The sequence below is a fragment of the Podarcis erhardii genome (genome assembly GCF_964252035.2).
Source record: "Podarcis erhardii genome assembly, chromosome: 3".
In the NCBI taxonomy this organism is placed as follows: Eukaryota; Metazoa; Chordata; class Lepidosauria; order Squamata; family Lacertidae; genus Podarcis; species Podarcis erhardii.
In genome coordinates this window covers 61817622-61843425 of record NC_138507.1, presented here as the reverse complement: position 1 = coordinate 61843425, position 25804 = coordinate 61817622, and the positions used below count along the sequence as shown (strand labels likewise).

The window sequence follows — 25804 nt, the reverse complement described above, 5'->3', positions numbered from 1 at the left end:
GAAGCTCAACACAGAACAACTAGCATACTTAAAATGTGACTTTAATCAACCAGTTTGCATCAAATAAGTGTGTTTTAAACGTTTATGATACTATTTGTTAATATTTAACTTCCCTTTGAAAGCATTGAGACTTACTTAAGAGAGTAATAATAGGCTTGTTAAATTGTTTTTTCAGTGAAAACGAGTCATGAATAACTTTAGCTAGATTGAGGCCTTTATGTGTGTCTTGAAATAATCCTTAAAACACAAACCCCCCTCTGTTTTAAATTCTCTGAACACCCCCCCCCCCGGTAATATGGTCAAATTACCTGTTGCTAGTTCTACTTCATAAGTGAATTCTGGATGGTTTCAATTACTTTTCCTTTTCTATTTTTTTTCTCACAGCACTCTCAGTTGGATCAAATGGTAAGTTTAATATTTAGACCTTTCTTTTCATACACTTAATGAAATCTTTGAACTTCGGTGTTTTATTTAGTCATTAGCTACTACATTTACCATTTCAAATGAGAAAATAATATCCGAATATGACATCTTCTCATACAGTGGGACTTCCTCCTTTCACCTTCCACAGCCTCTTGTGCAACTTCAAAACCTGCTTCAAAGGGCAATAACAGAGACATAATTGGTACAATCAATCCTGTCCTATTGATGCAGATCCCATACTTGTACATGTGGGAGGGGATTTTCATAGGGTATAATGAACTCTCTCTCCCCACCAAAGCCACATTTCCTCGTGGTCCAGTTCAGTGTATCTGGACATTACCTTGGATGTGAGCATCACATCAACTCCCGTAGGCCCCACAGGTTACATATGCTTTGCATGCTAGATGAGATGGATCAGTGCTAATGTTTATTATAATTCACTGTGTCCAGCAGGCTTGATTACACTAATTTCTGGGTTTCTTCACTTCCATGAGCAGAATATCTTCGAAGCATATCTTTGCCTGTTCCTGTTGTTGTAGAAGATACTAGTAGCAGCAGCGAATATGGCTCTGTTTCACCTGACACAGAATTAAAGCTTGACCCATTCTCTTTTAAAATGAGAGCCAAATCTTGTGGAGAAAAGGATGCAAAAGGGCTAAGGTCCCTTTTTCTAAGGTAAACCTTCCATATTGCTTCATGGAAAGAAAGTGACTTTTGCAAATAAATTTGGTGGTTTTAATAGCAGTTTCTAATTTATATATTTGCAGCATCCCAGATGAGAATTTTGAGGACCACAGTGCACCTCCTTCACCTGAAGAGAAGGATTCTGGCATCTTCATGCTCAAAAAGGATAGTGAACGGCGAGCCACCCTTCATAGAATCCTAACAGAGGACCAAGATAAGGTGGTGAGAAACTTGATGGAAGCCTTAGCACAGGTAAACAAATACCCTTAGCATAGTTAATAGTAAAATAAGTGCTTGTAATCAGAGGACTAGCACATCCCAAACTGGAGGTTTTTGCAAGGTTTCATTGATATTACTCTGGTGTATTTGTTTATGATTGATAATTTAGAACACCTTTATCAGATGACTGAGTGTTTAGGGGTTCATTTAGTGGGGATACATAATTAAATGCAAGTACCTCTGCAAGACTTAAGACTGCAATCCTATATACACTTAAGCAGGAGTAACTAGCATGGAACTATAAAGTTCAGTGCACTGTATAACAAGTTATTTAAGACATCCTAGAATTGTGCATAGCAAGCACCCAAATGCTGCAAATTAGGCATGCACTTTGAAAGCAGAGGCTTTTTAGTAGAATAATATTTATCAGAAATAATTGGCTTTAAGAAGTAGTAAAAAGTAGAAGCAGAGAAGCGTAAAGTACTATATGGTGTGCACAAGTCAAACTTGAATTCTCCTAAGGTTCTGGGTCTCTAGTAAATAGTAATCCACATTATTGGGGGCTTTTGTCTTTAAAATTGAAAGCAGAAACAGATTACTAGATGGCTGAATTATGTAAAATTTATAGGGAATAAAAACATGTCAATCAAGATATGTATAGTGACAAATGCTCTATTTAACTCTCAGAGACTATAGTTTGACTTGGAAACAGAAATGCAAAAATATTTGTGTGGTTCTGTATAAATACACACACACTGTTATTAGAGTACTTTAATCTGGGAATAAAATTTAAAAGTGAGGAAAATGTACAGAAAAATGTCAGAAAAATACTTTCCTCTCCCTGGCCAAATTGTAACACAGTTGACCTTACTAAAGCACACCATTAGGATGGGCCTACAAGAAATTGACTCCAGTTAACCCTGGTAGTTTGGCAAGTTTGCTTTGAGGAATTTACTCAACAGCCTTTGGTTTGTATGGTGCTAGAAAATTTCATTGTGTTACAGGAGAATGGCCATGACTATCTAACAACAGCATCACATGGCAGATGTTGCAATTAGTAGATAAATGAAGTGTTGTTCTGTGACTCACCTTGGGTGAAGTAATGTAACTTAAGTGTCAAATCTGAGTTGACCATGGCATATACCTAAACTGTGCTCAGCACTAGGGCTGAGCAATCTGATCTATTTCACCACCAATGAGTCTAATTTTATCAAACCCAGGCCACAAGTTGCAGCAAATATGGAAAATGCTGTGCCTCAAAGTGGCTTACTCTTGCAGCATCATTATGTACAGGAAGTTCCACACTAAATAAGCCCAGACCATTATGAGATGAGAGTAATTAAATCTCTCATTAATCAGGAGTAACTGTGCCCCTGAAGGACCAGGTGTGCAGCCTGGGAGTCATTTTGGACTCACAGTTGTCCATGGAGGCACAGGTCAGTTCTGTGTCCAGGGCAGCTGTTTACCAGCTCCATCAGGTACGCAGGCTGAGACTCTATCTGCCCGCGGACTGTCTCACCAGTGGTGTATGCTTTGGTTATCTCTCGCTTGGACTACTGCAATGCGCTCTATGTGGGGCTACCTTTGAAGGTGACCCGGAAACTACAACTAATCCAGAATGCAGCAGCTAGACTGGTGACTGGGACCGGCCACCAAGACCACATAACATCAGTCTTGAAAGACTTACGTTGGCTCCCAGTACGTTTCCGAGCACAATTCAAAGTGTTGGTGCTGACCTTTAAAGCTCTAAATGGCCTCGGTCCTGAAGGAGCATCTCCACCCCCATCGTTCAGCCCGGACACTCAGGTCCAGCCCTGAGGGCCTTCTGCTGGTTCCCTCGCTACGAGAAGCCAAGTTACAGAGAACTAGGCAGAGGGCCTTCTCGGTAGTGGCACCTGCCCTGTGGAACGCCATCCCACCAGATGTCAAAGAGAAAAACGACTACCAGACTTTTAGAAGACATCTGAAGGCAGCCCTGTTTAGGGAAGCTTTTAGTGTTTAACAGACTACTGTATTTTAATATTTTGTTGGAAGCCGCCCAAAGTGGCTAGGGAGGCCCAGCCAGGTGGGCGGGGTGGTAATAATAATAATAATAATAATAATAATAATAATAATAAAATAATAATAAAAAAATAAATAATAATAATAATAATAAATTTGCTGCTTTCAAACTTTATTTATTAATCCTGTGTGTAGGGTAAAAAAAGTAAAGGACCCCTGGACGGTTAGGTCCAGTCAAAGGCGACTATGGGGTTGCGGCACTCATCTCGCTTTCAGGCCGAGGGAGCCTGTGTTTGTCCAAAGACAGCTTTCTGGGTCATGTGGCCAGAATGACTAAACTGCTTCTGGTGCAACGCAACACCGTGACAGAAACCAGAGTTTACCTTCCTGCCACCTATTTATCTACTTGCACTTTGACGTGCTTTCGAACTGCTAGGTTGGCAGGAGCTGGGACAGAGCAACAGGAGCTCACTCCGTTGCAGGGATTCGAACTGCCAACCTTTTGCTCGGCAAGCCCAAGAGGCTCTGTGGTTTAGACCACAGCGCCACCCATGTCCACAATCTTGTGTGTGCCCCTAAGCAAATTAGTGGTTAAAATGAATTGAGGAGTTTTCTGCAGATAACCAGTGATGCAGTTCATACAAAAATATTCAAAAGGCATGTGATCCTTTTCACTGTGCTTTCCTCACACATTCACGGGAAATGTATTCAAAAGTATTCTGTGAGAGTCTTAGCTGAGAAGCTCAGGGTATAAATTCCAAAGTGTGAATGAGATGTGTTGGTAGGGAAAAGGTAATAAACCAAATGTCTCCATACACTGAATGCTGTTTCACATCTTGTCATATACCAAGTCCTTTTGCACCTGTAGATGCCACCAACAACATAGGAAATAGAAGTGAAAAAACATTTTCTATTGCAGTTTTGGAAATGCTCATATAGTAAATGTTTACTGCTTCAATGAATAGTAATGAACTACACTGTAGTTTGGAAAATGAGTACACCACTAGTAGCCTGGTCTTTTTCTCTCATTCCTGCCTCTGTGCCTTGTGTCACGCTTCTCTTTATGCCTAGAACAGCCTTCTAAAAGTCATAGGAACATAAGAAGAGCCTCTGCTGGGTCAGCCAAAGGCCTGTCTAAGCCAGCTTTTCACAGTGAGCAAGCAGGTGCCTATGAAAAGCCCATAAGCAGGATGAGAGCAATAGTTCTCTTCTTCTGTTGTTTCCTGCTTTTCAGATGCATGTTGCCTCTGATCCTGGAGGGTAGAATATAGTGAACATGACAAGTAGCCATTTTTAGCCATATCATGCATGAATTTGTCTAATTCCTTTTTAAAGCCAATCTTAGTTCATGGCCATCACCACATCTTGAGGTAGCAGATTCCATAGTTCACCTATGTGCTGGGTAATGAAGTCTTTGCCCCCTGCCCCCCAATCTGTCCTGGATGTCCCACTGTATACCTTCATTAGGTGCCTGGGAGTGCTAATGAGTGAGAAAAGCATCTCTCTATCCACTTTTTTAACACTAAGCATAATTTTATGAACATCAACCATGTCTTTCCAACTCACCTTTTTTCTGAAGTAACCCCCTTTCCCAACATTGTACCCTTTACTCATAGAGAAGCTGCTCCAACCTGGATCATTTTGCTTTCCCCTTTCTGCAACTTTTCCAGCTCTACAATATCCTTTTTAAAGATGTGTCAATGTATTCCAAATGTGATCACCTCACAGATTAATATAAAAACATTATGATATTGACAACTTTGTTTTTATCCCTTTCCTAATAATCCCTTGCATGCAATTTGCTAGTACATGCACTGGGTTGATTGTTGTCATTGAATGGCCTCAAGGTCCCTTTTCTGGTCAGTCACCACCAGTTCAAACCCCATTAGCATATTTGTGAAATTTGAATTTTTGGTGCCCAATATGCATCACTTAACACTTGAACCACAGACTTGGACACCTAACTACTCATCCATAACTCCAGATCATTTATAAGCAAGTCAGAAATCACAGGTCCCAACACAGATCCTTGGGAAACCCATTTCTTCCATTGTGGAAACCTTCAGTTTATTCCTACTTTCTTCTTACTGTTTTTTAACTAGTAATCTGTCCATACTTTCTTCAGATACCTTGGATCAGAAACTTTTATCAGAATTTTTTTGAAAGTCCAAATACACTTACGTCTATTTCTGGAGACCTGCAGTTTCTGTTATATACATCCCCTAGCTAAAAGAGCACAGTATTTGCAAAAAGACTGAATTGTTGAAGCCTTATGGAAATCTATAGATGAAAGTAGTGCCTAGAGGAATATTCACTGAATATTTTCACTATTGCCTCATGATTACACAAAGGTAATTAGCTATTTTTTGTTTGTTCTAACAGGGACCTGAAGAGCCTAAGCTGAAATGGGAACACATCACAACTTTAGTCGCCAGTCTCAGAGAATTTATACGGACAACTGATCGCAAAATTATTGCAAATACACTTTCAAAGATAAAACTAGAGCTAGACTTTGACAGTCATGGCATCAGCCAGGTTCAGCTGGTCCTCTTTGGTTTCCAAGATGCAGTAAGTATACCTTTCTCTTTTTTGCTAGTTTTGCTAAACTGATTTTTCATATACTGATGAATGTCTTAAATCTGCAATACAATTGAGTGAAAGTTAATCATGAGCCAATTTGGTAAAGTAGTCACAGTGCTCAGATAGGGCTGGGAAGGCATAGTTTAAATCCCTACTGAGACATGAAGCTCACTGGGTGACCATGAGCAAGTCTGTTTTTCATTCTAACCAACCTCACAGCATTGTTGTGAAGATAACATAGGGGTGGAGGAAACACAATGTGTGTCACCTAGAATTCATTGGAGACAAAATGGAATCGAAATACATAAATAAGCAAGTTTCTTGGACTAGAGTTTAGAATGAGAAACACTATGTCCAAGCTAATACATTATGAATAATGTGAGAAATATCCTCCTTCTTTAGTTACATATCACATTTATTTCACGCATTTAACTCCAAGGAGCTTGATATCATGGATCCAGGTGGGTGGGTGCGTGCAAAGAGGCTGGTCGAGCCAGGGCAGAGAAGAGATGTGGCCAATAAATATATGACCCCAGGAAGAAATCTAGTTCAGTTCGATTGTACTGGGTGCAGAGCCTAGGGGGCGCTGCAACTATGAGGTAGAATGGAAGGCGAGAGGCAGGAGGGCATCAAATTCTGGCATTGCACAGTAAAGGTAAAGGGACCCCTGACCGTTAAGTCCAGTCGCGGACGACTCTGAGGTTGCAGTGCTCATCTCGCTTTACTGGCCGAGGGAGCTGGTGTACAGCTTCCGGGTCATGTGGCCAGCATGACAAAGCTGCTTCTGGCAAAGCAGAGCAGTGAACGGAAACGCCGTTTACTTTCCCGCTGGAGCAGTACCTATTTATCTGCTTGTACTTTGACGTGCTTTTGAACTGCTAGGTTGGCAGGAGCAGGGACCGAGAAACAGGAGCTCACCCCATCATGGTGATTCGAACCGCCGACCTTCTGATTGGTAAGCCCTAGGCTCTGTGGTTTAACCCACAGTGCCACCCATGTCCCACATCGGACAGAGCACCACTGAAATTTGAGACCCCAAGTTCTGCCACTGATCCAGCGGACTGAGAAGGCCTCTGCTTGGGAGAGCCGGAGGAAGAGACTCCTAAAAAGGGTTCAAATAGGCGGGGGCGTTCCCTTGCCCTATTCCACCTTTCCATCAGTCGCCACAGCCCTGATGCACAGGCTTCTCCATCTCTGGAGCAGTTGAACATTGGTTCTGCCTCATCCAGCTCTGCCTTTGTAGTTGTCAGAAACCATGTACCACCTGTCCCATCCACCTGTGATGAGGGAGTGACCCAACTAGGTCACAGAGACACCAGTGTAGACATGAGCAGGTAGAGTAGGCTCAGCTAGGTTGTTTGCCCAGACTTCAGAGCAGAAATGCTTGCTGTGCTAAGTCGTGCACACCCCATTCCCTTGCAGGGGGGCATGTTGTTGGCGTATCAGTGTCTTCGCTTGTGTAGCTGCTGTCCCTTTGAACTGCATTTTGCCTATGCATTGTACTGATCTCAGCATTAAAGATTTTGGTAGAAACTGCAACCTATGTTCAAGTTCTTCACTGAGTGGGAGCCAGGACACTCAAGGTGGTGTTAACAACTCTCTGAAATAAGTTAGATTGAGAGTCATTGACTGTCCAAATTCACTTGGTGTGCTTCATGGCTGAATGGGGATTTAAACTCTGGTCTCCAAGGTACTAGTTCTGAACATTTATTAATTTTTTTCCTAAAGATGTCTTCAGACAACATACATTCTGAGGGGTTTTTTAAAGTGCATTTTCCATGCCCTCTGGCACGCTTCATAAGACCCAGCCCTTTTCCTAATCTTTGAGGTGGAGGGACGGGCATCTATCATCCCTCTTTCCAGCCCCAAGATTAGGGGGGAAGGCAAGGGCTTGTTTTGTTGACATGCTACCAAGGCTGATGGTTGTTTAGGACACAAAATCCTTTTCTGATGCTATTTTTAGGTGTAATGGTGGTGAAACATGAAAATATCAAAATTGCCTTCCTTTCCGACAATGAATAATAACTTTTCTTTGTTATGCATACCTACACTTTAATATTAGACAGGAAACTTAATAGTGTTTCTAATTCCAGTGTCTCTTTCTAGGTGAATAAAGTTTTAAGAACTCACAATATCAAACCACATTGGATGTTTGCGCTAGATAGCATAATTCGCAAAGCTGTGCAGACTGCTATTACGATCCTGGTTCCAGGTGAGACACTTGCCGCTCACTGAAATAGTTCTCAAAGGCTATCCTCCTAAGTGCACTTAACATGGAGGAAAATTCTGCTGAAATCACCAAACGTTACATGTTAATGTTTGCGGTTGCATACCCTTGTTATGTTCCCCTAATAAAATTGTAATCTTTGAAGCAGTTATTGGCTACCCATGAGGGAGGGGGAGTGTACAAACACAGGACTCAAGCATAGATTGAAAGATCAGAAATATACCAACTATGTGTCTCTAAAATATACCCACTAAAATGTATCTATGAAGGAGACCATAGTTTCAGTCCTTAGGACTTAAAGCTGCAAGTGTTCTAAGACCTACAGCTAAAAGAATTAACACCTGATTATTAAGGCACTCCTCTTTTTACACTTTTTACACTCCTCTTTTTATTTCTTTAAGGTTTAGCAATGCATTAGATTTAATCTGAGACTCTATCTTTCCCAGAATACTCAGTACATGCTGTGATCAGTGAACACACAGTTAATTGGACCATATATATTAGCTCCCTTTGGGGCACATATCATTAAGGCAAAATGATCAAAAACTGTTCAACTTCTACTTCCTATGCTCCTTCTAAAATCAAGAGGGCGATTTATCACTTTTGAAGTGCTTATCATTTTCTAAGTGCTATACAGAGTTTGAAAGGTAAGTCGATCCAGGCCCTGCAGCCTCACAATCTATCAACAACATGCAAAAGGAAAAGAAGAATGGGGAAGGAAGAAGAAAGCACATACATTCAGGCACTGATTCTTGAAGTTACTGAATAATAATAACAATAACAATAATAATAAATGGTAGGAAGTGTGCAGTTTGGTCTAGATAGATTTATAAAATGTTTGGAAAAAATCAACTCTGGTCAGAGGCATGAAAAATAGTAAGCCCTGAAGCATTTGCTGTATGAAAAGTGCTCCGGCTTAGTGACCAGGAAAGAGCTTTAGAGATTATTTTTGAAAAATCCCATAAGCCTTCCATTCTGCATGCAGCTGCAATGAGTATTTACAAGACATGAGAATGAATTGCCTGATAGATGTAGTGCAAATCCTAGTCAGCACTTGTTGATTTAGTAGCTGCCGCTGGTCAGACCTCAAGGCCTGCGTGTAGTGCAGAGGTTGCTGTACATCTCTTATAACAATCAGCCCATGTGCCAGTCCTACATCCTATAAAGGACATGGCTGTTAGAATTCGTAATAATTTCTTTTGGTTGCAACTGCATCCCACTTACATAACCAAATCAAAGCAGCTTACAGTATAAACACAATAAAATGACAACGTTGCATCAAAAGCATATCCATAAAATGAAATGGAATGTAAAGCAAGAGCAGTATAGAACCACGCGAGGCAGGACAAAAGTGCTGGCTTGGCAGGCCGATCAGTGGTCTACTAATACAGTTTTATTAGGTACAGTGCTTGGAGAGCTTTGCAGCCAAGTGGTTTATAAATCTTTGTAAATAAAACTAATTAAATACATAATTACTACAAAGAAAGCAAGAGTGAAACAAGCCTGGTAGGAAAAAAGTAAACAAGAAAAAGAACAAGATCAGCCTGTGGGGTGAGGACCCTGAAGCACATGCTTTGTAAGCAGAAGACCTCAATATTCAATCCTTGGTATCTCCAGCTGGGACTGAGAAAGACCTGTGCCTGAAACATTGGGCAGCTGCTGCCAGCTGGTGTGGGCAGCACTGAGCTAGATGGATCAGTGATCTGAATCAGTATGAATGAGCTGCCTAGGTTCGATCCTCAGCACCCCCCAATTAAACAGGATCATAGCTGGCCTTGCTGGATGACACTTCTGCCAATTGCAATAGGTTGACTAGATAAACAAATATAGTCTGTTTCAATATAAGTACACTTCCTCAGCTTCTACTGGAAGCCAAAGTACTCTGCTATGCTATGTCAGCATAATTTCTGTGGCAAGCTGCTGTCTCGTCAGCTGAACACAGCTTTTAGCTTTATATAGGTGTGATCTTATCCCTTCTTGGTGGCGCTACTAGCAAGCTTCGTTGGTGACAAGTCTGTGCCAGTTTTTCCTGGGGATCAGCACCTAATTTAGCAGCTTGGTTTCTTATTTGTTCCTGATGTGCCAGATCTGCAAGGCTATTATCCCTGGGGTCCTTTCTTATTTCACAAACTGCATCTTGGTTTCAGCCTGGAGAATGGGTGCAGCCCGTACTGTTCCAAGTCCTCCAAGTTTTCTGCCCATCATACAGGAGGCTGCAGAGCCCATCATACTTGTCTGTGATTTCATTGCTAAAATTAACACTAAGCCTTCTCTCTAACAGAATTGAGGACACACTTCAGTTTAGCATCTGAGAGTGATACAGCCGATCAGGAGGACATTGAAGGTGAGGAGGAACATGAAGAGCAAACTCCAAATCCAACCATTCATCGGCCTTGCCTTGTACTGGAAGATGCTATAGCTACCTCAGGAGTGAGCACTCTAAGTTCTACTGTATCCCATGAATCCCAGGCTGCCCAGCGATCCCTCAATGTTCAACTTGGAAGGCTAAAATTGGAAACTAACAGGTAAGTCCTAGGTAGTTGAAGACCTGGAGCTGATTCCTTATCACACTTAACAGAGTTGCACCAACATTTTAAAGTATATTGTTGCACAATCCATTAGGCATTTTTCATTTATTTATTTTTTGCACAAGTCTTAATCTGCTGTGCCAGATCAGTTTAATTCTTTGAGACTAGTAAAACACCGACACTCCCATTTAGTGGAGTGAGCACAGAGCTGTCAGGGCTGTGTGCATGCAGAGAGAAAAAATTGAAGTTCTAGCAGTTCGAAGGCACGTCAAAGTGCAAGTAGATAAATAGGTACCCTCCAGCGGGAAGGTAAACAGCGATTCCATGCGCTGCTGTGGTTTGCCAGAAGTGGCTTAGTCATGTTGGCCATGTGATCCGGAAGCTGTCTGCGGACAAACACCGGCTCCCTCGGCCAGTAAAGCGAGATGAGTGCTGCAACCTGAGTTGTCCGCAACTGGACTTAACTGTCAGGGGTCCCTTTACCTTTACCTTTTGCCTATCAGCTGTTTGGTAGGAAGGAGGAGCAAGGGGGACAAATCTAGGCCCTACTCCATTAATGACTTCTCCCCAACAGACAATTGATAGGATTTTAGCTTTTCTTAAATAATAAAAATAAAGATCTGACTGTTGAATAAAAGTCTATACACACTTCTTCTAGTTCTGGCTAGAATAGGTTCACAAAAAGCTGCTTCCATGTGAATCGTACATCTAGCTAGATTGATATAGCAGTCTAAAGCCTGCTTTTAAAATATCCTTGGGCTTTTAAAGCTCCTTTGTTACATGGGCTTCCAAGATCTTCGTTATATTCCTGCCATTCACAACTCATGATTAAATAACAATTCATTTTTATAATAGTATGAACCACCACCAGGTCTTCTTAATAATTCATTCACCGGGAACAAATCCAAGCTACTGAACACCTGGCTTAGCACAGCTACCTAGAGCGCATTGTTTTCATTGTTACTGACCTCCATTCAAAATATACTATAGAAAACTCAGTCTTTGGAACTAAATAATTATAAAAACAAATATCAAATAATGTTAGACAGAGAATATAAAAAAACTGTTGTTAGCTTCCAGGTCCAAAACTATTTTAAGTATTGCTTTTAAAGCTGATTTTGCTCCGAAAACATTCATAGAAGCAAGTAGGCATAAATCCTAAGATTTCTGCTTATTGTGATTGTTCTGTAGGAGTTAGCATGGATTCCCCAATCTACGTGAATATCTACTAAATTCACTATGATCCTAATACACCTTCCACATCGCATATAATGTTCAGTGGCGGAAGTGTGCACATGCGTATGCTCGCACATATATATCCCCACTTTTTCGCTATATAGGTGCACTGCTAAAGGTGGACTCTTGTTCACTATCTCTTGCTCCTGTTCAGTGTTGTCTTCTGGGACATTCAGTGTGGTAGGGAAATGGAACAGTGCTTCTTTTATCAGTTCCCTGGGATCTCATTGTGGTGGGGAGAGTAAATGTAGGGAGTTAGCTCCTGCAGCCAGACACACAAACCCCTTCCTGAGAGAGGCAAAGGAAGTGGGGTGGGAAATTATAGAGAAGGCCAATGATCCTCCACTCATCATTACACTGGAAGCAGACACAGTCCTGCCCCACCTTTTCATCGCAGTACAGGCTTTTGTGAAGGACTCATAATGAAGAACAATAGAGGGATATTTGTGTAGGGGAGGGTCATTTGCTTCTCTTTATGTCACATATTATTTAATTCAAGCTCCAATTTAAGAGGCAAAGGTGCATTCCCTGTTTGCATTACACACTGGCAAGCAGGTGGGGAAATACTCTTTTTGTCTGTGTTGTCCAGCAGTTGGTTGGCAGTGGGGTGGGGACAAGGAAGCAAGATGAGAAAGGTGTTGTTGACTGGATGGTCTCTTGTTCATTTCACCTCCTCTCCCTACTTGCTACATATATGCACTCCTTTGTCACACATAATAATTTGCAACTGAATAAAATTATCACCTCCTAATTTCTTCCTTTCCTTTCCTAGCATTTGTTTCATGTAAAGTTTTACCTTGATTCTAAAGGACTTGCTCTGGGATCCTTCAGTCTTGGTGGGCTGTTTCACAGAACAGCATATAGAACCTTTTCTGATGCACTTGTCAGCCTTCAGAACTGGTTCTCTTTGGAGAATTGTCTCAGCCCATCATTACAATTTAAATGTTTTAATTAGGCAGACAGTTGAATTTGCTCTTGAGTGATCATTACTAATGCATTGCCAGAGAGTTCAGAGAGAATTTTATTGATTCTGAATGAGATTTTATTAGAATTTATTTTATTTTATTTTATTTTATTTGCATTCCTCCTCAGATTTTATTTGCAATAGGCAGGGTAGAAATTAAACAATAAATGCATTTCACTTAAATGAATGGAAGTCGCATAGGTTTTGGAACTTCAGAAATAGGCCTAAGAGGTGGCTCTTGCATTTGCAAAGTATACACAATCTGCTTTTCATGAACTGTAGAAGCTTGCTTTATATGGTAGTCTTGTTTGTCATGGAAGTTGTGTGAAGATATGGAAGTAGCTTCCAGTTCTGCATTTTTTTGCTTTTCACTTCATGTTGTTACCTTGGCAAACACACAGTGAAATGTAACTCTTTCCTTTCATCTCTCTGACTTCCTTAACAGACTACTGGAAGAGCTAGTGCAGAAGGAGAGAGAATTTCAAGCCCTGTTGCATCACGCTATAGAAGAAAAGGAACAGGAGATCAAACACCTGAAGCTTAGGACTCAACCAATAGGTGCTCCACTAGAATCTTCAAAGGCAATTGCTCCTCAAAGCACTTTTCAAAAGAAGACTGAGCAGTCCCCTGACCCATCTTTTTCATTTTGGTTGTTTTGCCTCCTTTGTTTAAGACGCTTTATCACATTTTCTAGGCAGTTAGTTCTTTGAAACAGGCATATGATATACCCACAGCATGCATATTATTTCTGATACCGTATAGCATCAGTAAAGCAAGTGTTTTACAAATTTTACTTAAAACAAAGATTTATACATTACTAGCTAACAGCAAGATTCTCTCTTAATTTTATTTCTAGGTTGCTGGGATTTTTTAAAAAAGAAATCTGTAACATTCCTAGTTTTATTATTTATGTGTAAACACTGTCATTGTGAAGCTTTACCAGAGTAAACAGGAGCAGAAACCTAGACCACAAAATGGAAGGATACAACTCACTTTTGTTAAGTACAGAGCAAAGCAAATGCCCATGAGGTTTCTCTGCAACAATTCAAATTAATTGTCACAAGGCTCGACCTTGTTGTAATTCAGCATGGCAGTTCTTATGAAAGAATTCTGACAACAGATCTGATAAGATTTGGGTGCCTTTTGCCACTCAGTAATCACTTATCTATAATTCACAAAGCTTTGCCCTAAGTTATTTATACCTGCAAACTAAGATTTCTTTGAATCTTATGTTCTAGCACACATTGTTTTGAATCACTCTGCTGAAATAACTATTTTGTGGACGAGTTAGATCCATTTTTGTTATCACTTTTTTAAAAAATAATTCACATAAATTTGAACCATACATGATGTTTTTTAGCTAGCTGCACTTTATGTACACAAGGATCGTGAACAAATATTTTTCTTCTAAATGGGTTCTCCCAAATCAAGTCACTTAAAATGACAAATGGCATGATTATATGGGTAGTGGGTACAGTCCTTCCCTGCCATTTCTTCATATTGGCTGCCGATCATAATTAGCACAAGCTCATTTCTGAAGTTCACAGTCTTTATCTAGCACTTCGCCCCATTGGCAACTATAGGGCACATAATGTAAAATTCCGCATGAAGGTTGGAGGAAGTATATGGGTCCATGTAAATGTAAAAATGCACTAACTTACCAGTCTCAAAAATTTGTTTCAGCTATTCCTGGCACGTCTCTGTCTCACCATAGCACAACTGATGGAGGGGTTGAAGATCCAGATCTTACTAATTGGCTGAGAGTTCATGGTGCTGATGAAGAAACCATAAACAGGGTAGGAAAGATATTTTATTAGGTATGTTCTGTTTGTGATTTTGCTAGACCCAGAGGTTTAGTTTGCAAACTTTTAAATGTTGCTTTATCTATCTGTTTGATGAGGGGGGAAATCAAATAAAGGGAAGAAAATGCGATGTGTATAAAAAACATTAAAAGAATTACTATATTTGTTCATCCTTCCTGGATTTGAATTAATATCGTGTGTTGAAATACAGTATGTCTGATCACTGGATCACTAGTTCAGTCATGAACTACTTTTATTATTTATTACTTGGTCCAATGTCACTGTACTATAGCTGAGCTGTAGGCTTTCTACATATGTCACATATGTGTTCTGCCACTGAGCTATGGGCATTCAGGGGATAAGTGTGAAGAATCTCTGTAAACTACCATTAAGCCAAACATTTCCCCCCCCCCCCCAAGTCACTTTTTTTGGTGAGTGAACAAATCAGGAGCTGCCGGTGTCATAAGGAGTCACCTTCTTGACATTGGTGTCACTTACTGCTCATCTGGGTGGGCCAGGATGCTAGTGAGGTCAGGGTTGCATGGATGCATTGGTAGAAATGCTGGATTGGCTTTTCCAGTGCACGCATTCAGCCCCGACCTTGACGACGACTCCTGGATAAAACCTGTGACTTTATTGCAATCTACAAAGCAGCTAAACAAGCAATCTTCTACTTGCAACTTTGCTTAGTCCCATGACTTCTGTTAAAAAATAAATTCTAAATGGTTTATAGACTCTGGTTGTTGGGCTGTTGTTGTTTTAAATGCTTATAGCTGATATTCTTAATGTCTAGAGTAGAGTTAGGGAAACCTGTGGTCCTCCTAGTGCTGCTGATAGACTCCAGCACCCATCATTATTGACCTATGACCATGCTGACTGGGAGTTGGAGTCCAACAGTATCCAAAGGGCCACCGGTTCCACAGCCCTGAACTTGAGTGTAAAAATGCTAATGCACTAATGACTAGCACACTGCTTAATTTTAAGCAGTTTATCTGGTTCTTTATGCACTGCCTCTGACCAAAGCTCAGTTGTCTTTATTATAGTCTTTACAGTGTAAGTTCCAGAGTTCTGTAGAAAGAATCCAGAACACCATGGTTCTCTTACTTGGCTCTTATGGGTACATAAAGAACTAAAGTATTAAACAAAAATATTACATACTCTTACACATTCATCTTATACTTTTCTTCATAAGTTACATATGCTCTGTGCATCTTTCAGACAAATAGACTTTGATTTAAACAGGGATATTGTATAACCCTGAGAATAAAGCAAGAGTGATAACCAGTGGCACAATCAGCATAACTTTCATCATAGATTTCTTGTTTTAGTTTTTGGCCGAAGACTACACACTAATGGACGTTCTCTGCTATGTTACTCGAGATGATCTAAAATGCCTTAGACTCAGGTAACCAAGTGTTTTTTGTTTTTGTTTTTTTAAAACAACTTGTAGTACTCATTTTATCAAAGGGCTTATTGTTATTTCAATGAATCAATTACTTTTATTTACAAGCTTCTTAGACTGACATAATATTTCACATATACATATTGAATCCCAATTTATAATGCATTTATACAAATTGTGTTGCTTTTTAATGTATTTTTTAATGATAGCTAAAACTAAACTAGTACATTTTATCAATTATGTAGCTAGTGCACTGCATTTAATTATAAGATATACATCAAAATCTCCATTAGGATGTCATTATTGCACAGTGATTGATAGGAACTAAAATTAATGTGCATTGTTTCTGCTTAAAAAGCGCACAAGGTGTCTGAATGAAGACATTTGCCAGTGAAAATGCTGTTTGTTGTGAGTAAAACCAAACAAAACAGAACAAGAAAAAGCCTGCTGTGACTTTCTTTTGCAGAGGTGGGATTTTATGTACACTGTGGAAGGCCATCACTGACTTCCGAGAGAAGCACACCTGACCCCAACTGAAGGGATTCCTCCATCTCTGAAGAGAACTGGAGCTTTCCAGCAGCCCAGAACAGGAGTTCCGTATAAAAAAAAGAGAAAAATGCTGTTGCACTTTAATCCAGTATTTGTTTACCGTTGCTAAGGACACTGCAGCTTTCTGGCTGTGTCTACTCCTAATGTTCCTGAGAGACCTGTCTACAACATTAAATTTTATTTTAGTTTTAAATATTTTTTTATACAGAATCTTCTCTTTTTCTAAAATGATGGAACAGCGGCTATAATTAACAAAACCCATGTAAATATTACAAAGACCCATTTTACGATTTCATGTGATTCCACATCAACGAAGCAAATGTGAAAATTAGCTTTCTGCGTTAATATGTGTAACCAGAGCCTGTGATGGGGGCAGGGTGTTTTCTGGGACTCGGTCTCTTTTTCTCAGCCTGCAGAAGAGAATGATGGGAGACCTATCAGTTCAATCTCAGGGTGGCTTTGCAGCTTGCCTGGGGTGGGGTGGGTGGCTCAGTAGAAGGGGTAGGTTTTGGGCAGGGGAAACACAAGGGCCCATGGGTATTGTCTTTCCAAGGACTGAAGACATTGTTCTGAGGCTCTTGCATGTTTTCATAATTTGGGGTGGAATTCGTAACTGAAATGATTGTGTAAAGCTTATTTGGTAGCTTTTTCCTTCTAGTATGCTGAATATTATACTTGGTACTTACAGTCCTTTATAAATGTTTATATTGTTTTTATTTTAGTAACTTAAATCCTGGTCTACAGTGCAATTTGTTTTTAGTGTTGTTTATGTACTACTGAACTGTACCAGTTACATATGCCTGAAAATACATACAGTACTGTTAGCTTGTTCTAAAGCTATCCATTGTGATATACATTTTAGGAATAAAAAATGATGCACAATTCTGATAGATTTATTGACTTACTGGGTTTAAAGTTGTAGTTGAAAGATCTGAACTATGACAAACAGGAGGAAATGGAGAATAATTAAAGGGTCCTGCTAGTGAAAGTACAGTGGTACCTCAGGTTACATACGCTTCAGGTTACATATGCTTCAGGTTACAGACTCCGCTAACCCAGAAATAGTGCTTCAGGTTAAGAACTTTGCTTCAGGATAAGAACAGAAATTGTGCTCCAGCGGCGCAGCAGCAGCGGGAGGCCCCATTATCTAAAGTGGTGCTTCAGGTTAAGAACAGTTTCAGGTTAAGTACAGACCTCCGGAACGAATTAAGTACTTGACCCGAGGTACCACAGTATAGCAGGCAGAAACATCTTTACAGAAGTACAGTACAGAGGGAAAGTGTCTAAATATCTGTAGAAGTTGGAAAAGCTACCCATCAATTTGTACATCAAAGGAATGTGCAGATGCATTTTTTAAGCAGTGGGGAAATAACTGATAGGATTTTAGTACACTTGACCATACACTAATTAGTCACCAGTGCACTGAAAACTGCTTTCACATACTTTCAGTTTAGTGCTAGTCTTAAATCATCAAAAGGGCTGAGGTGGGCCAGTAGCTAAATTGAGTGCTTTTGTCTCTCAATAGAAGCCTGGCACAGTCAGAGTTCTTGCTTCTGTACAAGAACAGAAGAAGCCTGGTTTAGTTGGTAGTGTGTTTTTTTTTAAAAAAAATGTTAGTTTAGTGATGATAAGTTATAAGAACTGCTGCATGAGTGTTGCCCTGGAGTTGTCTTTGTACCCTGATGAAAGTTGCACTGGTGCAGTAGCTCAGGAGATTATGACCAGGATCCAAAGTACCATGCAAATACTTGTGCACTCTTCCTGGCAATGCTTTTGGACTTGAGGGCCATTCAAAAATAGGGTGGCGGGTGTGTGTGTGTGGAGGTCTGTTGTTGGAAAGTGGGAGGGTTTCCCCCCCCCAAAAAAAACTCTCATTAGGCATTCTGAGTGTGCCAAAAGTAGCAAAATCAGATTTCAGGGACAAGACAGGATAGTGGCAACACATAATATAATCCCCTCTCCCTACCAACAAGGCTGGACTTTCCTTTGCTCTGGTGCAACAATCTTTTTCATCCAACCAATGAGGCAGCTGCCAAAATCATCACTATACGTTTAGTATAAATTTCTGATTTATCAATAGCAAACCAAATGACAATACCGTTGAATTTTAAAGAAAAATGCATCAGGAGTGCTGTTGAATGGCAAGTGTCCTCCCCTGCCCTATTTATCTCTCTCCATCCTCATTGTCAAACATTATTTCCCTCACAACCCACTCATGTGAGGCTGATAAGCCATGGCCTGTGTGCGAAAAACACAGCTTCTCAGTACCCATTGCTGCAAAAGCATCAGATGGACTTCAGTGAGCTTTCTGCACCAGTAGATGTGCTACACCAGTGGATGAACTAGCATTCATAATGCTTGGAAGGGATCCTTTAAATTTACAAGGAGCTCTGCAAGCCTCAAAAGCCGGAAAATAAATGCAGCTACATGTCCAGAGACTGAGGTTAACTTGGTAAAGCTGAATGCAGCGGAGGAAACTGGCATAAACAAGAAATGCTTTTAAACTCATTGACTGTTCAAACAGGTCATTGTAATGCTGTTTCGCATGCATTGTGTAGGATTCTTTTATTTCTTTAGTTTGGGTTATATAATGCTGTAATTTCTTTACAATCGGTACTAGATTTCATTCACCTTCTCCTGGCTATGGAATGAACCGTGGCTTTATCACCATCTGCTGCTGTTCGTTGCTGCACTTTGGCTCCAATTAATCCAAAGTTCACAGTTCATTTCTCCCGACTGTTTTGTGGATTTCAAAGTTGAGCCAAAAGGATTTCTATTTCGATTAGCATATGCTAATCCGTGGCCCTTCGTTCTTGCAAACTCCCCCCCCCCACCTTACGCTTAACCAAATTGCTCGTCTAGCCGGGGGGTCTCGGACAGTGCAGGATTCCGAAGGGACTGAGGTGCCTAAAGGCGCTTGGATCGCAACAGAATCAAGGAAATAAACGCGAGAGCGGAAGATAAAGCGAGGGTTATTAAAATGCCAATTTCTGCCGCCGCCGCCGCCGCCGCTCCCTTGAGCCCCATATGCAATAATGTGCAGCTTTCAAGACGTTGGGGCGGAAGCGCCACTTCGTACTTTATTGTTGCATGTTTATTTAGTCGGCTGAGCAGACGCCCCAGTCAGAACAATGGTTCTCTGGGCGAGGCAAAAGCCTCAATCCTTCAGGAACAATCCAAGCGACTTTAATGGGGCGGGCAGACCAACAAGCAGCCCCTCACCCTACCCCTCAGCCAATGAAAGTCTCCCCGTGGCCGTGCCGTTGAAAGGCACCACAGCCCTGCCTGAGCAAGAGCTGGAGATGGCGGGCTCCGTCGCGCCTCAGGCAGGGGTAGGAGAAGGCGGCGGCGGCGGCATCCTCATCATCTCCCTCGCCTTCAACCTGCCCACTAGATGGCGCTGTCTGCCATAAACACCCGAGCCCGGCCACGCGCCCCTCCCTCCCGGGTCTGCTTGTGGCGCGCGCGCCTTTTCCCTCTCACCTGCCCGGGCCACGTTCCGCTCCCCGGGGGTGGGACGGAGCAGCTCCGGGGCGGAGCGCCGGAGCGGAGGGAGCCGACATGGCGGAGGCAGAAGGAGCGGCCGCCAAGAAGAGCAGCGGCGTCCCCGCTGCCCAAACAGGTGCGTCTTGCTCGTGGCTCTCAGCCGACGGGGCTGAAGGGGCGCCGGGGGGGTGGGCGGGCGTCTGTTTGGGAGGCGGCGAGCGCCCGAGCGCCCCTCTCCCCTCTCCGCCCGGCTCGAAGCCGGATGTTATTGCTGAGGGAAGGATTCTGAAAACACCAGATGCGCTCCAGGGTGGAGGCGCGCCAGCGAGTCATAGGACTGGCGCGGAAGGCGCGCCGGCTGAGGTGATGTGGGTGCACTCAGGCGGCCGCCCTGGCCACTGGGTCCGGCGGCCGCCTCCTGCTGGAACAGGTAAGGGCACCGCACCTGCACAACCCCGGTTCCTCAGGAAGAATAAAAAGAATAAAACTCGTCCTATACCTGTGGTTGCTTTGTGACCTTCATCTTGGTCAAGGATGTCGAGCCAAGGCTCCGTTATCCAGAATAAAACCCCCCGCCCCAAAATAAAATCGAGTGTTTCAGGGCGGCCATAACCACGAAAGTTCTGATGTGCAAGAAAACTAATGGGTTGTATGAGAATAGTTGGGCTTTCAGAAATTGCAGTGAAGTTGGCTTGCTTCCTTCTTAACCCCCTCCCATTTTCTTACATTGTCAGGGTTCCTCTGCCATTAGCAATGTTTGCATCTTTTCACAGAGAAAAGCTGCACCTGTTGAGTATCTGCTTGCTGGGCAACAATTAAAGGCAGCCTTGCTAGATAAAAACTGGTGAAGCTGTTGCTGATTTCCCCAGCATCTTCTGTTGTTTACTTTGTTATGGTAAGGGGTTGGATTTTAGTGAAATCTTGGCACTTGCAGCTTGTTCTATAATGTTTTCTGTGATTTGCTCATGGGCTTTTTTTTTTTTTTTACTTTGAGATGCGACACATTTAAAGAGAACAGAACAGAACTGTGACATCTAGTGTTTGCCAGCTTTTTTTTGAACATCAGACCATTACACAGTTTGTTTATTCTGTAGGGTAGTAAAGAGGCGGATTAAGCAAATCATAACTCTGTTGGTAGGAGCATGATACAACACAGTAGCTATTAAGACTAGCAGATAAGGACCCATTTTATGTTGCAGGGCCTCCAAAGACTGCCATGGACAGCAAGCCAATATGTTTCCCTGGCACTGCTCCCCTAGGACCTATGCTGGATAAATCATCTCTTTCCCTTTCAAGCAGAGGGAGGTGTGAAGTTGTGTCCCCACTGGAGCCACCTGCCACTCTTGCATGTTTACAAGCCCTTTTGGACAGCTTTCCCTATATCCTGGCTGAGATTCCCTTCCTTTACCCCCTAAGCTTTCCTGGAACTCAACAGCTGTGTTCCTTAAATATTGCATACTGCTTCAGAGAAGGGAACATTTTCGCCCCCAAACTCCATTCGCTCCATCTGGTTCATTAATTACTGGAACGCCCACCTTCAAATAATCCTGCCTGTGTCTCTCTTTGGTTTCCTTGCCCTGTTTCCCATCTTGGTAGGGCAGCCCACAGAGTTTTGCCTTTCCCTTTTAGAACCTATTTACTTTCAAACAGTCCTAACAATGGGAACTAACTGCAGTGGGTCCAGTGTCCTTCAATAATGTGCTTATCAGTTGATGGGGAATAGCAATTGAAGATGGCTGGTGACTTCTTGTAGACTTCCAAAAGCCATCTCATTGGCCCCTGTGGAATAAAGGATGCAGGACTAGATGGAAATTTGGTCCAGAAAACTGGACATTTATAGGTCTCTCCTCTCACTTTAAGTCTCACAAGATACCAAGGCCAAGCCTCAGGTACCTTAAGTGATGCAGGCCTGAAACCTCCCACTATGAAGTCAAACCAGGTCACCCTATTTCTCCCTCTCAAGCCATCTCCCCCTCCTGGCAGGATTAGCCACGCATGATAGTGGGGAGCCCTTTGGCTTTGTCCTTCAACTGCCACCTTTGCATTTTGCTCATTTGACTTGGAAGTGGCCCTGATCTAGATTGCAAGGGAGTTACTTAAAAACAAAACAAAACTGTATTTTCCGGGGTTTTATAGCTTGGTTGGCAGCACTTGGAGAGCAGAAGCTTTCAGCATGCTGATTTCTGCAGAGTGTGGTTAATCTGATTTGAAAGCTTTCTGCTAAAAGGCAGGTGTACGCTTTGCAGTCGAAAATCCTGTGCAGAAGTACATGCATGGATAACTCTACTTGGTCCTAATGGAATGACTCATAGCAATAAATTTGAACGTACACGAAAAAACACACTTGCTAGAGTTGTGGCATGGTGTGTGTGATTAATGATTTCAATTTTAATTTGAACTAGCTTACTGAGTAGAAATAGCCAATTCTGGGTACACTGTATTCTAATTTTAAGGATGGTCAGTATTGCAGCTGGTTCTGGGAGTGCATTTTATATTTGCACTTGCTTGTTTTATTGGTATCATAATTGTACTGCTGAAGCCACACATTGAAATAAAGCTAATACTCGTCATGCATTGTTTCTCATATTATCTGTCTCTTGTGTAACATTGCAGTTTTTTTCTACATATCTGTTTTATTTAAATTGCCATAAAGAATAGAGATTCATGGGCAGGGTGCTAAAGATCTGTAGCTAGATGTGGGCTTTTTAACACTTTGTGCACTATTTCTGGATTGGGAGCTGAATGGGAGGGTGTGAAACTGCCAGGCAATTTCATGGAAATGAAAACTCTGAAATAAGAAAGCTCTCTTTCTTGAACTACAGAAGCATAGTGCAATATTGCAAATAACATTAACCAATAATTTGCCTAAACCAGCATAGGTGTGCTGACTGGGGCTTAATAGAGTTGTAGTCCAAAGCATCTCTAAGGCACCAGGAGATAGAGGCTGATTAATCTGTGCATGATGATCCAGTCAAATATTTTTGAATCAGTGTAGGACATTTGGAAGATACCCTGAATAGTTTACAGCAAAACTACAGTGCCGTTTTTAACTGCATGCTAGGTAGCTTTGTCAGGGGTGCAGGATACAGCCATATTTGAATAGCCTGGTGTCTATAGTATCTTGGAATCTCCAAGACTGGATTTTCGCGATGTGTTTTATATGGGGGCTGCATTTGGGCCTGAACCAGACATTCCATCTAGTGCAGAATGCAGCAGCTAGACTGTTGATGGGGGTAGATGGTTGATAGCATGTGACATCTTCTAAAACATCTGCAGTGGCTGCCAATATGACACTGGGCCAGGTTCAAGGTTCTTGTATTAATATATAAAGCCCTGAGCACCCTCAGTCTAGGATACCTTAAAGACCACCTGAGCTCTTATATCACAGCTTAATCCCCCATGTTTACAGAGACTTACCTGATTCGCTTCAACTACAAGTCAGACATTTAGTGTCAGCAACCCCACACTGTGTCCAGGCATTTTGCAGGGATTCTTGGTACTGACATTCAGGTGTTTCTTGAGGACCTCCTTATGCTGCCAGGCCTATTCTCTTTTAAGTTTTCTTAAGATTAGTCAGTCATTTGAATGGTTATTTTGCATTGTTTTGATGACATTATGTGCTTTATTATATGTGTATGTATTGTACACCACCTTGATATGTTATGTGATAAATAAGTATTCTGCAATATGTGAAAGGGATGCAATCTTTGCCCAGAGAGTATTTAGTCTACTTTAGACAAAGATGGTAGTAGAGTGACAAGGTACAGAGTGAAATATCAGCATGAGCATAAGAGGAAAGAGTCAGATTAGCCAGAAGAAAAGCTAAACGTTCAGAATTTTCTTTTTGCTCAAGAATGGTCTTGAGTGGGGCTGGCCAAAGAAGGAAGCCCTGTCTATTGCAGACAGTGGTGCATTTAGGTTTTTGAGACTCTGGACTTAATAGCTTCTCCATGTCTTTAAATTGTAAGGTGCGTTACTTATGGTAACTAACTTCAAAATGTAGTCAGCTACCCCTGCTGCATTTGGTAAAAGGTAAAGGGACCCCTGACCATTAGGTCCAGTTGCGGACGACTCTGGGGTTGCGGTGCTCACCTCGCTTTATTGGCCAAGGGAGCCGGCATACAGCTTCCAGGTCATGTGGCCAGCATGACTAAGCCGCTTTTGGCGAACCAAAGCAGCACACGGAAACTCTGTTTAACTTCCCTCCGGAGCCGGTACCTGTTTATCGACTTGCACTTTGACGTGCTTTCGAACTGCTAGGTAGGCAGGAGCAGGGACCGAGCAATGGGATTCGAACTGCCAACCATCTGATCGGCAAGCCCTTGGCTCTGTGGTTTAACCCACAGCGCCACCCAGCAGCATTTGGGGGCAATTCTGATTGTTCTGCTGAGTGGGGACCTGATCATCTGCTTTGTTGGCATGACTAATGGAAGTGGGACATGCAGACAAAGGAGACTGTGAGCCAACATATGCTTTCATCTTTTGTACCAAAGTTTTTAAAAGTATCTTTCAGTTGAGAACAGCACATACTTGATCCTATTCAGAGTTGAGGGAACCACAGCCCATTGCTTTCAGTGGGCTTATTTACCCTAAACTCTGCTGCTGCTGCTGCTGCTGTTCTTACCTTGTTAAGGCTTACCTTTGGCTTCCAAGCAACTAACAGCAGATTTAAAACCAAAATATTGCATTAATACAAACACATTAATGCAAAATGCTGCAGTTCATAAAAAAGGCACAAAGCAAAACCCCCACAAAGTCCATCTGACTCTGAATAGGGTCAAGCTGCTTAATGGTTTGGTTTTTCTGTATTCAGCATAAGCTTGCTCCTTCAAAATCTCACATGATGTTCAGAACTGAATGTGCCGAGTAACGTCTTGACTCTGATTTTTCTTGTGCAAATTGTTTGTTTCACCCCCGCCCCCGGAATCTATTTAATTCCTTACATCCTAGAATTAGTGTTTGCTGCAGAACTCCCTTTGAAAAGCAGGGCTTTGTTTGCTCTTTTGCAGTGGGTGGGTGTGTAATATGCAAAATATCTTACAGTGAGGTGTAGCAGGTGATCACGTTAATAAAAGGCTGGAACTCAGGCAAATGTAATTCAAATCAGTCCCTGGTATTTGTGTGCCCCTAGCTGATTTCTTTGCCAATGTGTGCCATGCCAGGATATGGGGTAGGATGAAATGAATAGGTTGCAATGCAGGTTAATTACATTCTGGAGGTGTTAGTCACAAGGACATGGAATTATATTCAGTGGCATGTTTTGAGATATCCTCTTTTCTACAGAGGAAATAGATGTTTCTCCCTTGATGGATGGCAGCACCATAGGAAATACCAGCATAGGCGTCACTATTTACAGGAGAGTTCTTTTCCTTTAATCAGTTTATGGAGAGTTCTTCCTCTTTCATCTTCTTTGTAACTGAGCGTGAGCCATGCAAATTGTGAAGCAGGAAGGAAACTGTGCTGGGGCGGGGGTGGGGGGGTGGAGGAAGAACCTGCTGTGATTTCTCTTTACATTATATCCATCATCGCCCTGTGTTGATCTCCAAAGGCACTTTGTCAGGGAGATAACATAATGTTTTATGAAGGCAAGGTTGAGCTTTTAAGAATCTGCCCAACAGTCTCACATTTACCGTTGCCCTTGGAGAGCAGCTGCATTTTGAAATTTTATTTTATCACAAAAACATAGTAAATATAGGAAGGGGT

At 41.9% G+C, this 25804-nt stretch overlaps 2 protein-coding genes across 6 annotated transcripts in view; both read left to right on the top strand.

Moving 5' to 3' along the window:
* The window catches only part of MAP3K5 (mitogen-activated protein kinase kinase kinase 5), a 91043-nt gene extending 73540 nt beyond the window's left edge, over window positions 1–17503 (top strand). The window contains exons 21-30 of one of the 4 annotated variants that reach the window (XR_014154812.1): window positions 385–405; window positions 918–1098; window positions 1191–1359; window positions 5710–5895; window positions 8014–8119; window positions 10416–10659; window positions 13308–13420; window positions 14546–14658; window positions 15979–16069; window positions 16533–17503. Coding sequence is in view for 2 of the 4 variants with exons in the window: in XM_081855248.1 (XP_081711374.1) it covers window positions 385–405; window positions 918–1098; window positions 1191–1359; window positions 5710–5895; window positions 8014–8119; window positions 10416–10659; window positions 13308–13420; window positions 14546–14658; window positions 15993–16069; window positions 16533–16593 (1271 nt within the window). In the remaining 2 variants the exon portion in view is untranslated. Of the gene's footprint in view, window positions 1–384; window positions 406–917; window positions 1099–1190; window positions 1360–5709; window positions 5896–8013; window positions 8120–10415; window positions 10660–13307; window positions 13421–14545; window positions 14680–15978; window positions 16070–16532 lie in introns of all 4 variants that reach the window. The other 3 variants (XR_014154813.1, XM_081855248.1, XM_081855249.1) reach the window with 3 other exon arrangements.
* Window positions 17504–20084: 2581 nt separating this feature from the next.
* Window positions 20085–25804, top strand: part of MAP7 (microtubule associated protein 7) — a 97763-nt gene continuing 92043 nt past the window's right edge. The window contains exon 1 of one of the 2 annotated variants that reach the window (XM_081855293.1): window positions 20085–20237. In XM_081855293.1, the coding sequence (XP_081711419.1) occupies window positions 20177–20237 (61 nt within the window). In that variant the 5' untranslated portion in view covers window positions 20085–20176. Of the gene's footprint in view, window positions 20238–20448; window positions 20532–25804 lie in introns of those variants that run through there. The other variant, XM_081855292.1, reaches the window with a different exon arrangement.